Below are 17825 nucleotides of genomic sequence, written 5' to 3'. Positions count from 1 at the left end.
TGCTTACATTTTAATGCAACACGATTCAGTAACAGGCAGAAACTTGTATTCTTACTGATTCATATTCTTTATATTCATCTGAAAAGATTGACATTTAAAGGAGCCAGTTGTAAAACAGGAAATCCTCTGTGTGAATAAATATTTCTGGTACATCAGAATTTGCCTTAAAAAAATGTTTTTAACTTAGAGCACATCTGTACTGTTCTCCCTAAATGTCCCATTTACTAGTTCAGAGCAAGATGGCATTAGGTCTTGTGTGACTCCCGACCCACTATCCTAATGTATATTTTCATTTCCTACCAATTTAAGTACCCCATCCAATTCTGTCAATTCCATAGTGTCTAAAATTCTTGTATTTTTCTTATTCAGGAAATGCTACAATTAGAGGAACAGTAATATCTGCTTGACATATCAGAGAAAATGACAATTATGTCATCATCTGTCACTTAGGTTTCTTAATACCATACTGTTACAAGGAATAGAGGCAAAAACTCGGTGTAGGAGGTGAGAAAAAACCGAGGCTGCCATCTTAACAGCCTTTTCATTGCAGAGTCTCAACATATGCCAAAAGATAAAGTGGACAGTGTCCTTTTAAAACAACATACAGTATAGAATACAGTAACTTATCCCCAGATAATCACTCCCTAGGTAGTACCTAGGGATATGCATTTTCAGCAAGCATCTCAGAAAAATGTGGGGCACATATTCTAAACACCTGCAAGTAGGAGAGACTTAAAAGTTGGGAGCAGTGCCAACCAAGTGGTTATGGTGCCCTAGAGTACTGTGTTGATGACAGAGATTCTTAGGCTGTGCACAGGAGCAGTAAGAGTGTAAATGATGACAACAATGATGACTGAATTCAATGGCATCATAAGATGAATTCAGATTTTTTTATATGATCCTCTGTCCCAAGCAATAGAGGCAAAAAGAAAAGGCAGAAACTCTCTCCTAGGATGGTAAATTAGGAAGTTCTGAGGCTTGAACCTGAAAAAACTTTTCACTAAGGTAGTGATTCTCAACTGGCCATGATTTTGCTCTACTGCTTCTCCCTGCAGGGGACATTTGGTAATTTCTGGAGACATTTTTGATTATCAGGATTCCAGCCAGGGTTGGGAGGTGATATCAGCAGCTAGTGGGTAGAGGCCAGGATGCTAGCATGCATCCCACAAAGCACAGGACAGTTTGCGCTACAAAAAATTACCAGCACCAATATTTCAATGGTGCTGAGGTTGAGAAACTCTGCTCTAAAGTTCACTCAAGGCCTGGGCTTATGAAAAAAGCCAGAGGAGTCCTTCATTCCCAAGACAATTCTTGTGTCCTTCAATCAGTAGAAGAGTGAACCCTTTCCTGTGATCCAGCAGTCAAATTTCATTTTCAAAACACAGAAGGGAACCTGGCAGATAGGTCACCATGGTAAGTAGAAGCAAGGCATGGCTGTAGCCGGGCCTGGGACTGAGGCTTAGGACCAGCACTCTGTGAAGTTCTGCTTTCATTGTTTAGCTCAGGAGCACCAGGCTAGAAGATCCAGTGGAACCTGACCCTCAAATAATTTCTCCCTGTCCTTAAATAGGCATCCTGGAAGTGGACTAGAACTCTGAGCCAATCAGAAATTGTTTTAGGTTTTCAGTTCTTTGGTCTTGTGATACAGCACACAAAGTTTTTGGTAGATTCATAGCCTGACAAAGGGATCCTAGACAAAATTCTAGGTCTAAACTCCAGCTCTGTAACTTTTGGGTCTTTTGAACTTAGCCATAAATGACTCATATATAAAATATGGCCTACCTCACTAGGCTAATTAGAAAGCTTTGTACAACAACATTTTGAAAAATGAATTCATCATGTAAGTGTAAACAACACTTAAAAGGAAAACATTCAACATTCTTTCAACTGACAAGTAATGAGTACTCACCAGAGTTGAGATGTTCTGCTAAGCCAGGCCTTCTCTTAAAACTGTAATCTCAAACTTTATTAGGTCTCATAATCACCTGGAGGGCTTATTTAAACATTGGCGCCCAACCCACAGAGTTTCTGATTTAGTATAATAGAGCTCAGGGAGGAGTGGGGTGTAAGAATTTGCATATCTAACAAATTCCCAGGTGATGCTGATACTTCTGGTCTGGGCACTACATTGTAGGAACCAATTAGCTCTAAAACCTTCTCTACCTTCCACTTCTACATGAGCATAGATAATCTTGTAGCTGAGTCAGCTTGGAAAATCTATGCAGACTAAAGTAGATAGCTGCAAGTCTGGCTGCTCATCTGAATCACCTGTGGAATTTGTTGTTTTTACTACAGATACCTGGCTCTCCTACAAGTCCCACTGAATTGGAGTTTCAGGAGCCCAAAGCCCAGGCACATGTATTTTGCAAAATTACACTGAAGTTTCTGATAATGACAGATATCAACAATTAAACGCTTACTTCTTGCCAAATGTTGTGCTAAGTCTCCTGTAATCATTATTTCATTTAATATTTCCAATAACCCCTTGAGAAGACTATGATTATCTTTCCACCTTTACAGAGAGGATACGTGACGTTTTCAAGGTAACACAGCTAGTTAGTGGTAGAACCTAGACTTGAAGTCAAGCAGGCTGACTCCAAGAAACAGACGCTTCACAACCATCTCCAGACTCACCTGATTTGTATTAAACTTTGTGAATCACTGGTCCAACACTATGAGCAGAACCTATGGGGAGAAAGAGAAAAAGAAAAAACGGAGGCAACCTATGCTATGATAGAGTAAGTTATTGAAATCAGTCATTAGTGCCACTCCGGCAAGAATACCTTTTAACTCTATGAGTGCTACTTTTACTTTACTGAAATATCATCACATAAACAAAACCAAAACACTTTCTGCACAAAATAAAATCCTGGTGATAAAGGCAGTGAGATTTATGTTTAGCGTTAGGCTGGATACTATCAGGGAGCAGACAATGAAGTTTAATATGGGGAGTGTGGACTGTGGGCCCTGGAAGAATCTGATGACATGCCCTCCAATTACAGCTGTATCTCATCAAAACCACAGACACATGTAAATGGAAATGCCAACACTTGAAGATTCTCTGAAGCAGATGACTGTCATGCCAACAGCTAACATAATAGGCTTGTCTGCCTGAGCTTCTGGCACTGCCCTTTTGTTCCCTCTAGCTGTAAATGCAGGGACCCTACAGCACCTCATAGAGTGTGTTCCCTGCCAAATACAAGTATTAGAACCACACTATATTGCTTTGGGTGTTAAAGCTGAGACAGACCCTAGAGATCATTTAGTCTACCACTTCTTTTTTTATATAAAGGAAAATTTAGATCCACCTTGGAAAAGGACTTAAAGTCCACTACGTGTTAGAGGCAGAGTTCAAGGCAGAACCCAGGCCTCCCGGCTCCCGGTCTAATGCTCTTTATAGAATCCCTTTAAAAATGAAACTCATTGGCCGGGCGCAGCGCTCACGCCTATAATCCCAACACTTTCGGAGGCCAAGGCAAGCAGATCACGAGGTCAGGAAATCGTAGAACACCCTGGCCAACATGGTGAAATCCCGTCTCCACTAAAAATAAAAAAATTAGTTGGGCATGGTTGTGCACGCCTGTAATCCCAGCTACTCGAGAGGCTGAGGCAGAAGAATCACTTGAACCCAGGAGGCGGAGCTTGCAGTGAGCCGAGATCACACCATGGCACTCCAGCCTGGCAACAGAGTGAGACTCCATCTCAAAAAAAAAAAAAAAAGTAAATTAGATTATTTTTATTTTTATTTTTTGAGACGGAGTCTCTCTCTGTCGCCCAGGCTGGAGTGCAGTGGCGCGATCTCGGCTCACTGCAAGCTCCGCCTCCCGGGTTCACGCCATTCTCCTGCCTCAGCCTCCCGAATAGCTGGGACTACTGGCGCCTGCAACCATGCCTGGCTAATTTTTTGTATTTTTAGTAGAGACGGGGATTTCACCGTGTTAGCCAGGATGGTCTCGATTTCCTGACCTCGTGATCCGCCCGCCTAGGCCTCCCAAAGTGCTGGGATTACAGGCGTGAGCCAGCGCGCCCAGCCAAAAATTACATTAAATTAAAAAAAAAAAAAACAACTAAAGTTGATCTCCCACCCGCCCCCCACTGCCCCCCACCCCCCATCCCTTGATAACAGTTATTTTGTTGCGGACTGATGAGGCCAACCTGAACTATCAGACCAAAAATATATACAAAAATATTTTAGAAAAACTTGGAGAAAACGGATGCTTTCTTGGCTAGGAAATAAATATTTGTATCCATATTCATGCCAGTTTTGTAGTAATAATATTTGCCTCTTACTTTTCTTTTTTTTTTTCTTTTTTCTTTTTTTTTTTTTTGAGATGGAGTCTCATTCTGTCACCCAGGCAGGAGTGCAATGGTGTGATCTCAGCTCACTGCAACCTCTGCCTCCCAGGTTCAAGTGATTCTCCTGCCTCAGCCTCCCAAGTAGCTGGGATTACAGGCGCCCACCACCATGCCGGGCTAATTTTTTATTTTTTATTATTAGTAAAGATGGGGTTTCACCATTTTGGCCAGGCTGGTCTCAAACTCCTGACCTCAAGTGATCCACCCGCCTCAGCCTTCCAAAGTGCTAGGATTACAGGGGTGAGCCACCGCGCCCAGCCTGTTTTCCTCTTTAAAAAAAAAAATCCCGTAAGAGATGTTTGGAAACGTGATACTTTGAGTATCTTTTGGCTGTCTCCTTCATAATATTCATAGGCTAAACCAACTTAAAATGTCACCAACAGACAAAATACGCCTAACTAGAATGACCTAACCACAAATTCTTAACTACTAAGGGTAAAACTTTCTGAGGCTGAACTCCAGACTTACAGAGACTAATCATTGCATATCATGAAATGGAGAATTGCTGGTTTAAGACCATATTGGCCTTGAGATGGACTGCAACTAGCCTACAAGAATTAACAGACTAATTGGGTGCTTTCAGTTAGAAGCATGGTTGTGCCACTGGGTTGAATGGGACTTAACTTTCTGTGTGGTTCTTCTCTCTCTGCAGGGCACGTGCACATCACAGATTTCAACATTGCTGCGATGCTGCCCAGGGAGACACAGATTACCACCATGGCTGGCACCAAGCCTTACATGGGTATGGGTTTCATGAGTGGCTTTTGTTTTTCATTCCTGTAAACACCATCTATTATAGGTGGAATCATCTGGGACTTGCAGCTAGAACTGATAAGTTCCTGTCTGACTTTACCTGTGGAGCTTCTGATTTCATGGCTCTTCTCCACTAGCAAGCACCCAAGATGATTTTGATAGGAAAGGACCATGGATTACATTTTGAAAACTTATTTCATGAGTCAAGGAAGACCATTTGTACCCACTTCCTAACAAGAATATTAACTAATTCTATAAATACCTACTAACTGTCTCTGTGTGCTTAGCACTGTTTCAGATGCCGGTGACCCTGTAGAAAGCAACACAGACAAGGTCTTCAGCTCCTGGAGCTTACATTCTAGTGGGAGCAGATTTATAAAAAAAAAAAAAAAAAGAACCAAACAAGGCCGGGTGCAGTGGCTCACGCCTGTAATCCCAGCACTTTGGGAGGCCAAGGTGGGCGGATCATGAGGTCAAGAGATTGAGACCATCCTGGCCAACATGGTGAAACACCGTCTCTATTAAAAATACAAAAATTAGCTGGGCATGGTAGCACATGCCTGTAGTCCCAGCTACTTGGGAGGCTGAGGCAGGAGAAGTGCTTGAACCTGGGAGGTGGAGGTTGCAGTGAGCCGAGATTGTGTCATTGCACTCCAGCCCGGCGACAGAGCGAGACTTCGTCTCAATAAAAAAAAAAAAAAAAAGACAAAACAGTAATAAGTAGAATGGCAATAAGTGGCAAAGTATTATTTTAACCATTATTTACATAATACTGCATTACATGCATAGAGCTATAAACTTTACAAAATGCATTCCCAGCTATAATTTTAGATTTACTTGTAGTGCCATAACAATCCCATGAATTCTTCTTTTTAAAGATAAGGAAATTCTGGAGCTGGATGCTGGCGTGCATCTGTGGTCCCAGCTGCTTTAGAAGCCAAGGCAGGAGGATTGCTTGAGTCCAGGAGTTGGAGGCTGCAGTGAGCTATGATCATGCCACTGTACTCCAGCCTGGGTGATAGAGTGAGATTCTGTCTCTAAAAACAAATAAATTATTTTTAAAAAATAAATAAAGGTGAGGAAATTCTGCCTCAGAAAGTTTAAATGTCTTTGTAGTATCTTGTGTGCAGCGAGGTGAGGAACTTGTTTTTGCCTTGACGATTCAGCATTTACTAAGGGGTGACCAAAAAGATAGTGTTAGATGCAAAATTGTCAGTTGGTTTCACGTTTAGTTGTGGAAACAAATCAATTACAAACTCTAAGTTCACCTGGTGGGAGCAGCCATCTCTACATAGACACCAGAACTAGTTTTTAGCAGAACTAGCTTTACCTCCTGTCCATCCCCAACAACGTAAGGAGAGAGCTAGTGCCCTTGAGGGGCACACAGTGTTCAGAAAGAGGGCGTTCTCCCTCCCTTCTCCCTGTGGTTGCTCCTAAGGCAAGTGAGTCAGATCTCAAAAGAATTATCTGTAAATTGTTAGAGTAACTGCAAGAAGAGGTACCTGGAATTTCATTCTTGGTTAGATATTTGTGTAGTTACCGGACTTGCTGACTGGTCCTGGAGTTAACACAGCCTGGTTGGCCATGGAAGGTTGATGAGTTTGGGGGCCAGTCTTTCTGGGGATCATAGCAGCAGGAGACAGGTATGCAGTGAATGTGACTGTGCTGGGGAGAAGGGAGGTGGATTAGCTATAGGCTGTGATCCCGCTTCACATGCGACCCTCCAATGCCCAGGAGTATAGCCTGGAAGGGAGGGAGGCTCCTGTCAGCGTGACTTCCTGAAAACACCACAAGTCCCAGTGGAGCTCAACATATCAGAATTATGGAGAGTGGAGCCTAGGCATAAGGTGGTTTAAAGCTCTTAGCATAATTCCTCTGTGTAGCTAGGATTCACAACTTCTGCCACAGACCCCTAAAGAGAGATTACTCTGCATGGTTAGCACATGTGTGAGGACCTCCCTGCCTCTACTACCCTTCTTTCATGTCCTAAAACAAATAGTGCTTTCTAGGAAAAGGTAGAAGGACATGTGTGAGAGCCAGATCAGTCCTCCACCTCCACTCCGGGGTGGCTGAAACCAGTCCAGCAGAGTGGGTGAAGGAGCTTGGAATCAGATATGGGAATAGTTTTAAAATTCACAGAACTGAATTGTAAAGCATCTAAAGTAAATGTAATAAGCAAATAGGACTAAAACTTACTAGGCAACAGACTGAGCTATCATTAGGCGAGCTCCTTATCCAGCAAAAACAGGGAGTTAGACACTGCACAGTTGCTGTCAGATGATGGACTAAAAACTACTCATGCTTGGTGGGGCGCGGTGGCTCACGCCTGTAATCCCAGCACTTTGGGAGACCGAGGCGGGCGGATCATGAGGTCAAGAGATTGAGACCATCCTGGCCAACATGGTGAAACCCCGTCTCTACTAAAAATACATAAATTAGCTGGGCATGGTGGCGTGCATCTGTAGTCACAGCTACTCGGGAGGCTGAGGCTGGAGAATCGCTTGAACCCTGGAGGCAGAGGTTGCAGTGAGCCGAGATTGAGTCACTGCAGCCTGGCGACAGAGCAAGACTCCATCTCAAAAGAACAAACCAACAACAATAACAACAACAACTACTCATGCTTTACCCTAATTAGTTAAGATGCTTAAAGCAGGTAATATTGGTGTTTCAACTGGTGGAATTAAGTCATGGGTGGAATGAATTGTATCAGCTAGATATGGTCAGAGTAATTCAAAGGCAAAATATTTTAACTTGAAATCAAGGACAAGAGCAATGCCATTTTCTTTTAGTATTTCATTCTCTTCCCCCATGTAACTAAAGAGAGAGAGAGAAAGAGGAAAAGAGAACCCGCTACATGCAGAGCCACCTCACTTTCCAACAGAAATCTTCTATGAGAAAAAAAAAATGAGCCTTATTTTCTATAATACTTGAACAACTGCAAATTTCATGGCTTCCAATTAGCAGTGGGGGGAATAAATCTCTTTTGTTACTTCTATAATAATGGACACATATAATTCAGCCTATTTTCTGCCTAAAACCTATGGTACTCAGATGATAAAAAAGCATATCCAAGCCTGCTGCTCTGATGAGTTTTTTCTCCAGGTTTCCTGGGTTTCCATATTAAGGGCTATTTTCTTGGAGCCAAATCAGAAAATGTGCATCTGGGTTTCCAGGGTTGGTTTCCATGGTGAGAGAAGTACGAGGAGGCCACCTTTCTTTCCTCTCCCCAGTGGTTTTAAGTATAATATCTGTATAATGTAATTTTTTCAACGTTGGCATTTCTAGTCTTCTCGCAAGATAGAACTGGGGAATTGGAATCTAGGAAAAATTCTGTGCACCTTCCACTTTTACCCTTGTAATTAACAATGACTAATATTTCTTGAAATCTTTCCCTGGACCAGACACGGCGTTAAATGTTTTACATTCATTTATTCATTTATTTTTCTCAGCAGCCCTATGGGGTAGACTATATTTATCACTATTTTATAATGAGAAAAATCAGAAGCTAAATAATTTGGCCAAGATCACATGGTTAATAACTGAAAAGTCTAGATTTAAATCAAGCTCTGTATGATTTGAGAAATCAAGCTTTTTCTTAAAAGGAAGATTAGCAAGAAATAAAAATATGTATTTGTAAATATTTTTATCTGTAGTTTTTAAATGGTTCTGAGTCAACTTAGTTAGGCTAACATATTGCAAATATTTCTTGCCTTATTCCAAAATGATTATGTGATTGCCACACTCCACCTTTTGAATAGGAGTCTTTTGCAGAGGTATTGTAAGTAGAAGTCTGCTGTCTATTTTTAAAAATTATGCTCCCAATGATTTGGTAGAATCTACTAAATCTATCAGCACCCATTTTATAGTGCTTTCATAGGATACTAAGTAGCAATTCACCAGAAAGAACAAAAGAATTCTAAAAAGAAAGATAACTAACCAAAATACTGAATGAAGATTGGAGAAATATTCATCTACTAACACAAGATGCTAAGCATATTTTAAATCAGTTCCATAGCTCTGTAAATAATAAGACAGTATACCAGTTCTTCACCACCTTTGATCCAGCAAGGAAGTTTTGCTTTTTACAATTTATTGTCTTCTACCTCTGTGCTCCCTCTGGTCCCTCCATTATTCCTTCTCTCTTCTCCTTTGTCTGTGTGAATATAATCCAGATTACTTAGAGTTAACCAATTAAAACACTCTCCTCCAAATTATATATATATGTATGTATATATATATGTATATGTATGTGCATGTGTGTGTATATATATATATAAAATAAGTTCACTATGGACTAGTAAGCAAAAGGTAAGTACATTAATCCCTTTGCCAATAGATATTTATGGTTTATTTCCAGACCTTTTTTCCTAAGCACAAACACACACTGTTTACGTTTTAAAAATATTTGATAATGCTAAATGTAACCTAAATTTTCATTTTATAATGTAATAATAATGATAGCATCATATATTGAACATTTATTGTTCCAAGCACTTTGCTAAGTTTTTAACATTTATTATTAAACTCTCAACCCCATAAAATAGGTTTTACTATTGTTTTGATTTTATAAGTTAAAAAAAAAATCAGGCCTAGAGAGAGAGTAAGTCATGTGATCATAATCACACAGCAAGTGATTGGCAGAGCATGAAATTAAACCCAAGTCTAGAAGCATGCAGTGCCTGAGACATGGATGATGATGTGACAAGTGATGAAGGTAGAATGGCTGACATTGCTGAGCTCTTCCTAAATGTTAAGCACCGTTCTAACTGCATGCATTATGTCATTTAAACTAAAAACAATTCTGTGGGACCAGTACTATCATTACAGTTTTGTTACAGTATAATATATTAACATATAATTATAGTAGTATATTGTATATATAGTACTATTGTTATAGTATATATTGTTCTCACTTCAGAAATTAGCAGACTGAAAGGTTAAGAAACTTGTTGAATGTGAAGCTGGAGACAGTCATAGGGGTCTGATGCCAGAGCCCTAACTCTTTACGTGCTGCACTACTATCCCTTTGTTCATGTCAATAAACATGCCTCTGCTAAAAATGGAAACCCACTTCTCTTAATCAGTTTTTTATTGTTGAATATTAGGTTGTTTCTCATTCTGAAATACAGGTAGAGCATCCCAAATCCAAAATGCTCCGAAATCCAAAACATTTTGAACGCCAACATGACGCTCTAAGGAAATGCTCATTGGAGTATTTTGGATTGATTTGGGAATTTGAGATGGTCAACCAGTGTAGTGCAAATATTTCAAAATCTGAAAAAAAATAAAATGAAATGCAGAACACATCTGGTCCCAAGTATTTCAGATAGGGGATACTCAACCTGTACATTTAAATTTGTAGTAAAAATCCTCTTAGCAGAATTATGTCCTGGAACTTACTTATTTCTTTGTGATAAATTTTCATTCAAAAATAATAGTGTGTTCTCTTACTGAAGATTACTCAAAGAAAATTTTGTGTTCCCACCACAGAAAATGGTAATGTGGGTAATGTGAGGTAATGCACATGTTAGTTAGCTCTATTCAGCCATTCTACAATGTATTTATTTCAAAACATAGTGTTGTATACAATATATGCAATTTTTATTTCTTAATTAATTAATTTGATTGATTAAAAGAGCAAAATAATTTCTGGTCAAAGGCTTTACATGTTAATACATTTCTGTTCTGAAAATTCATATCGCTTTGTACTTGCTCTGGAAGTGTCTGAAGATATTCATTTCCCTGCATCCTCGTCAGTGCTACACTATCAATATCTTTAATTGTCCCAAAAAAGATAAGTAATAATGATATGGCATTGTAATATCATCACAGTATTTCTCTGACTTCTTTTGTCAATTGCCTGTTCAAATTATTTGCTCCTTTTCTATTAAGGTGTTAATAATTTTATCCTATTCCAATATTTCTTATTAATTATATAAATAATTCTTACCTTTTGTATATTTGGAATATGAAATCCTAGTGTATCATATTTGTTGTACATTTCATTACAAATATAATTTCTCATTTTTAATTTGTTGTTTTATGACCTATTTTTGACACGAAAAGCTTGCTAAAAATATTATCAAGCCACTTATCTTTTTACTTTATGTTTTCTAAGTTTGATGCTATTCTTAGCAAGGCCTTCTTACCAGATTTTAGATGTGTTTTCTTAATAGTTTTATTCTGATTATGCTTTCATTTTTTTTTACTTAACTCTGCTGTATATTATTTTGACTGAACATATGTGGCAAGGATCTGACTTTATTTTTGTATGACTATTAAATAATTGTTTTGAGACCATGTATTAAATAAGTCCCTTTCCATGCTAATTTGAAATATGTTCATCATAAACTAAATACATTTTTGTACTAACATCTATATTCTGTAGATTTCAAACCTTTAGCTTTATAAATTAATATATGGGATGCAGGACTCTTTCTTCATTCTTTCCCAAAAATATTACTTCCACAATTTTTTTTCTTGTAGATGAAATTTAGGATCATTTTTGTAAAGTTCCATGAATTAATTCCATTACGTGTATAGATTAGCATTGGGTCCCTTTCTTTATGTCCTGACCAAAATTTAATATCCATGTTTTTAAAAAATCTGAAAACCAAATGATGGAAATCCAAATATCTAATAAACATATCAAAATGTGGTCAAGCTTATTAGTAAACAAGACAATGCCAATTTAAACCACAGTGAAATACTATTACACACTCCCCAGATTGGCAATAAAGGGTCAGTTATTCCCAAGTGTGGGTAAGGATGTTCAACAAAAGGAACCCTGATCTAATACTGGTCATAATGTGAATTTATACACCACTTTGGTAAACAGTTTGGTGTTCTCTAGTACACAGAAAAGATACACATTCCTATCACCAACAGTTCCCCTGCCAGGAATGAACTCTAAAGAGATATGCACTTATAGGAGTCTTACATGTATAGGAATGTGCATTGTTCACAATAGTCCCAAATTGAAAATAACCCAAATGACTATCAACAATGGGATAAATAGGTAAATTACAGTATATTCATATAGCACTAAAAGTGAACAAACTTAACTACATGGAGCAACTTGCATAAATCTTATATGCATACCATTGAGTAAGAAAATAAGACACCAAAGAATACAAGGAATACGATTTGATTTAATAGGATTTAATTTAATGGAATTTTATAGAATACAAGGAGCAGATTTTTTTTTGTTTTGTTGATGTTTCCTTTATTATAAAGCACTGAAACAAATAAATAGGTAGCTAGCCAATTTATCCACAGTTTCTGGGAGCTATATAAGATAGGCAAAGCTAAACTATTGTCTAAAAATATGTACATAGAGATTGATCTATATAGAAAAACAAGAAAATTATTAACATAAAATTTAGCACAGTGACTTCTAGGGTTATGAACAGATTAGGACACAGTGATGGCGACAAGACTCTATTTCTCGATCTGTATTATGGTTATATGGACATTTGCTTATATAACTGTTTGTTAAATTCTGCAGTGTTTTATTTACTTTTCTGAATGTATGTATAGAAATACTTAAGGAACAATACCAAACAAAATACTCAGTGGCTTTTTTGAAGGACACAGCGCTTCTCCAACTCTCTTAATACTCTCTTAGGTGCAGGGAATCTTCTTGAAGGGTTGGTGAAAGCTCTTCAATATCTTCCTCCTCTGGTTTCTCAGCTATTTGAGGGCTCAAAGAATTACTCACCTGTTATGTTTTTGTATGTTGTCATAAAGTTTCTTCTTAATGTTCCACCAAAATGCTTCAATGCCTTGCATACCATGAATATTTGCTGAATGAATAAATGTGTATTAAAATGTTTTCATGCCTGAAAATAGACCAGGTAGAAGAGGATAAAAAATAATACTGGATAAATAACGCTGGAAGAAAGAAAGAAAGTGAAAAGAATATTCTCGTAAACCCCAAGGATAATCCAATATGACAGATACATACCTTTTTAGAGTAATGTTTATTCTATAGGCATTTTCTTAGCACAGTGGCTCTGATTATCCCTCAAAGTTCTTTGTAACTTCTCTAAGTGACATGTCTGTCACCTGTCACCTGGGGACTATCTGACATGACTTGTTGTGAGATACTGAGAAGGGAAAGCAGAAATATAGTCCATCTCGTCTGTGGGAGTAGTGTGGGGTAAGGGCTATTATCTCCCAAATTGCACTGGGAGCTGTAACTTGCAGAAAGGATGCAGTGATGCATGAGAGGTGAATGCACTAGGGAAATAGCCCTACTTATTCCTGCTGCATCAAGCTCTTATAGTCAGGGCCAGTCTTGGGCATTGGGATGTAAACACTCTACCTCTCTACTTGGATGTCGTCCACAGGATTTTACTTAAAAAGAACATGAGTGCACTAGGTAGGGCAAACCTGTGTGTGCAGGACCCATGTCATACCAGTTTCCTTTGCCCAGAACCAGCACTTTATACAGCAGGCTTGGGATCAGTCATACGTGCCTTTCAACTAGGCCAATTATTATGAATGTTTGCCTCTCTAGAAGCATACCCAATGCTCCTGAGCACTTTATAAGTGCTAGGTGCCATACTGAGACTTTGATATGGATTATCACTGTTGATTTCTAACTCTATAAAGATCGCCTTATTGGCTGGGTGCAGTGGCTCACACCTGTAATCCCAGTACTTTGGGAGGCCAAAGCAGGTGGATCACCTGAGCCCAGGAGTTCAAGACCAGCCTGGGCAACATGGCAAGACCCTGTCTCTACAAAAAACACAAAAATTTTACCGGCTGTGGTGGTACCCACCTGTAGTCCCAGCTACTCAAGAGGCCACGGTTGGAGGATCACTTGAGTCTGGGAGGTCGAGGCTGCAGTGAGCCATGATTGTATCACTGCAATCCAGCCTGGACAATGTAGTGAGACCCCGTCTCAAAAAAAAAAAAAAAAAAAGAAAAGGAAAAAAAGGAAGATTCCCTTATTGTTCTGATTTTGCTGTTTCTCAGGCTCTGCCAACTTTCTCAAGGTCACAATAAGTAGTGAAGGTAGAATTTGAAGCCAGACAGCACAGCTGCAGAGCTAATGATCACAACTATTGCTTGAGCAATTGATTTGTTCATTCATTCAACAGATTTCTCTCCAGTGATTCTGAATGCCAGGTTCTGTACTAGACAGTAGGAATATAGTGGTAAGCATGCAGAAGCATCCCCTGCCTTTGCTTTGTGCTTCATTCTCCCTATGACATCCCTCAGGAGTTAGGTTTATTTGCAGAAGGGTAAGTAAAGGGTTCATGGTGTGTCAAAGTGCTTAGAGAATGCATAACTTGGGGGTCCTCTCTGGGGGTAAAATTGACTGTAGCTCTGCCTTCCATTGGAATCAATTGAAAGAACTACAGTTACAAAGTGTAAAGAACCCACAGCTGTTGTAAAACCTTACACTCTCCAGAATGCTCGCTCCCTCTTTTCTCCCTCCCTCATCTCCAACAGATGGTTGCAAGTGTGTCCCTTGCTGCTTCCAGGTGACTCTGTGATAGAGAGATTGTCCAATGTATGCTCTACCAAATTTGGAGCATTGTCTGCAACTGTTATAAAAATTTAGATCCTTTAGTTCAAACCTTCCCAATCAAAACAAATAACATCTTCTTAGCCTTCTTGATTTTAGGGTGAGCCACATATTTGAGGCCCAATAGGACCCACATTTTAATCAGTACATGATCTAAATAAGAGAAGAGTTTACCCACGAAAGCCCATGTGTGCCTGTGTGTGTTGGCTGATGAATGAGGCTACTGAGAGAGATTAGAAAATCAGAAATGTTTGCCTGCTGAGAGTAATCTAGCAATGGATGATAAACATCCATGAAAGTGTTTATATTTTTTATCCTGGTAATTCTCCTTTGGAGGAACACGTTGAGAAAATATAATATTAACATCTCAGGGAATCGAATTGGTCTAATTTTTCGTGTTTTTCAGCACCCGAGATGTTCAGCTCCAGAAAAGGAGCAGGCTATTCCTTTGCTGTTGACTGGTGGTCCCTGGGAGTGACGGCGTATGAACTGCTGAGAGGCCGGGTACTGTAGTATTGCATTTCCTCTTTCGTTAGTTTTCCAGCAAGTTCTATTTTAGAATGAAAGAATGTATTGTTTGCTACGAACCAAGCGGTTCACTTGAAAGCTGAAATCAGCTATGCCATGTGATGTTGATAACACCCCTTGAGATTTCTACACAGGTTAATTCATTTGTCCCACATATGGGACCAACCAAGTCAATTAACATTAATTTACACAGTTAAAAGTAAAGGAATAATATGGATATTATAAACTCTCAAAGAGGGGAAATCAATACACCTCACTAAATGTCTTGTGTAAATATCTGTGTTTGTTTAAAGAAAGTTCATTTTGCAGTCACAGTACAGGACTCTAATTCAGACATACCTCACCAAGGCTAGTGTGAATTATTGATACAACACAATTCATGCTCTGTCGTGTTGGATTTCTATCACTTGGCTCCTGGGTTCTGGGTTCAGTGACAAATTAGAGTCATTTCCTTTTAAAGGAAACATTTCTTAAACTAAGAAACTCTTTTCTAGAAAAAAGAGATGAAAAGAAAGCAAACATGCTGAAACATATTTTATACAATTTGTGCAAACTATTACATAATGGAAATACGCTCCTAAAGTTATATCTTAGTCATCTCTGCTTACCGTAATAAAATACTACAGACAGGATGGCTTAAATAACGACATTTATTTTCTCGGTTACGGAGGTTGGAAATACGAGATTAAGATGCCAGAATGGTCGGGTTATGGTGAAGTCTCTTTTTGGCTTGCAGACAGCAGCCTTTTTTCTGTGTCCTCACATGGCAGAGAGAGATCTTTGTCTTCTTATAAGTCCACTAATCCCATCATGAGGGACCTACCCCCATAAACTAACCTAACGCTTATTCCCTCTCAGAGGCTCTGTTTCCAAATACCATCACATTGAGGGTTAAGGCTTCAACTGAATTTTGAGTGGGACACAAACATTCAGTCCATGACGTTCTACCCTTGACCCCTCCAATATTCTTGTCCTTCTCATAAGCAAAATACATACATTCAACAGTCCCAAAAGTCTTAACTTATTCCCATATCAACTCTAAAGTCCAAAATCTCATCTAAATATCATAGAAATTGTGTATGGGTGAGACTCGAGGTATGATTCATCCTGAGGCAAAATTTCTCCTCAGCTGTGAACCTATAAAAGCAGACAAGTGGCCAGGCACTGACTCATACCTGTAATCCCAACACTTTAAGAGGCAGGAGGATTCCCTGAGCCTAGGAGCTCAAGGAATATAATATCCAGCCTGGGAAACATGGGAGACCCTGTGTGTAAAAAACCATTTTTTTTCTAATTAGCCAGGCATGGTGGGGCATGCCTGTGGTCCCAGCTACTCAAGTGGTTGAGGTGGGAGGATCACTTGAGCCCAGGAGGTAGAGGCTGCAGTGAGCCATGATCCTGCCACCGCACTACAGCCTGAGCTACAGATGAGACCCCATCACTAAAAAAACAAAAAACAAAAACAAGCAAGTTATGTGCTTCCAAAATACAGTGGTACCATAGCTGTGGGATAGACAATCCCATTCCAACATTTCAAAAGAGAAATGGGAAAGAAGGAAGGGGCATCAGCTCCTAAACAAGTCCAGAACATATCAAAGCAAATTCTGTTATGGCTTAAAACTTGAGAATAATCTTTTTGGTTTGTTGGTTTGCCCTCTAGATCTACATGGGCATGGGAGCATCACTCTCATGGCTGGCGATGGGGAGAGGGGACTTGCTTAAGTGGCTCTATACAAAGGCACTACCCACATGGCTCTCTGTGAAGGCTCTGTCTACGCAGCTCTGTTGGGTGGTAGTCCTGCCCTTTGAAACTGAGGTGGAGGCAACTCTGCTCCCCAAGCCTGTGCACTCTGGACGTATAATGGAAATGGCAGCCCTGATGATCTCTGAATCACCTTCATGATCCTTCTTCCTTTTACTTGAAGGATATCACATGTTCACAGCTGGATAGCATTACGGTCCCAGCCTGTAAAGTCCAAGAAGTCTGACAGCCTTTCTTCATTCCATGCTACCTTCTCTACCTCCTTAAATTCAAACTGGCAGCATCTGCTAGTATAATCCCTTCTTTATTTCTGGCTGCTGTTGACATAACTAATTAAGTTCATGAGCTATGCCCTCTATGCCTATCAATTGGTTGTTCAGCTACACTCTAGTGTTCTCTTCTGAACAGCCTTGCTCATTTTCTGTAATGTGGATAGAAATCTTCAATTTCTGGTTGCTTTTTGCTTAACTATTTTTTCTCCAATTCAAACAATCCCTTTCACATTTTACTATAAGCAGACAGGAGGAACCAAGTTACTCCTTCAAAGTTTTGCTTAGAAATCTCCTCAGCTGGCCTGGTGCAGTGGCTCATGCCTAGAATCCCAGCATTTTAGAAGGCTGAGGCTGGTGGATCACCTGAGATCAGGAGTTCGAGTCCAACCTGACCAACATGGAGAAACCCCATCTGTACTAAAAATAGAAAATTAGCTGGGTGTGGTGGTGGATGCCTGTAATTCCAGCTACTTGGGAGGCTGAGGCAGGAGAATCACTTGAACCTGGGAGGCAGATGTTGCAGTGAGCAACCATTGTCTCCAGCCTGGGCAATGAGAGCGAAACTCATCAGAAAGAAAGAAAGAAAGAAAGAAAGAAAGAAAGAAAGAAAGAAAGA

The 17825-nt window shown here is 39.5% G+C and overlaps 1 protein-coding gene across 3 annotated transcripts in view; it reads left to right on the top strand.

Annotated features, from left to right (window-relative positions):
* Nucleotides 1–17825, top strand: part of STK32A (serine/threonine kinase 32A) — a 156086-nt gene that overhangs the window by 115068 nt on the left and 23193 nt on the right. For 2 of the 3 annotated variants that reach the window (XM_023227003.2, XM_023227005.1), the window contains 2 exons: nucleotides 5009–5098; nucleotides 15054–15151. In XM_023227003.2, the coding sequence (XP_023082771.1) occupies nucleotides 5009–5098; nucleotides 15054–15151 (188 nt within the window). Of the gene's footprint in view, nucleotides 1–2295; nucleotides 2427–5008; nucleotides 5099–15053; nucleotides 15152–17825 lie in introns of those variants that run through there. The other variant, XM_023227006.1, reaches the window with a different exon arrangement.

This window comes from Piliocolobus tephrosceles, chromosome 4 (assembly GCF_002776525.5).
Source record: "Piliocolobus tephrosceles isolate RC106 chromosome 4, ASM277652v3, whole genome shotgun sequence".
NCBI lineage: Eukaryota > Metazoa > Chordata > Mammalia > Primates > Cercopithecidae > Piliocolobus > Piliocolobus tephrosceles.
This window is presented reverse-complemented; position numbering and strand designations above follow the sequence as displayed.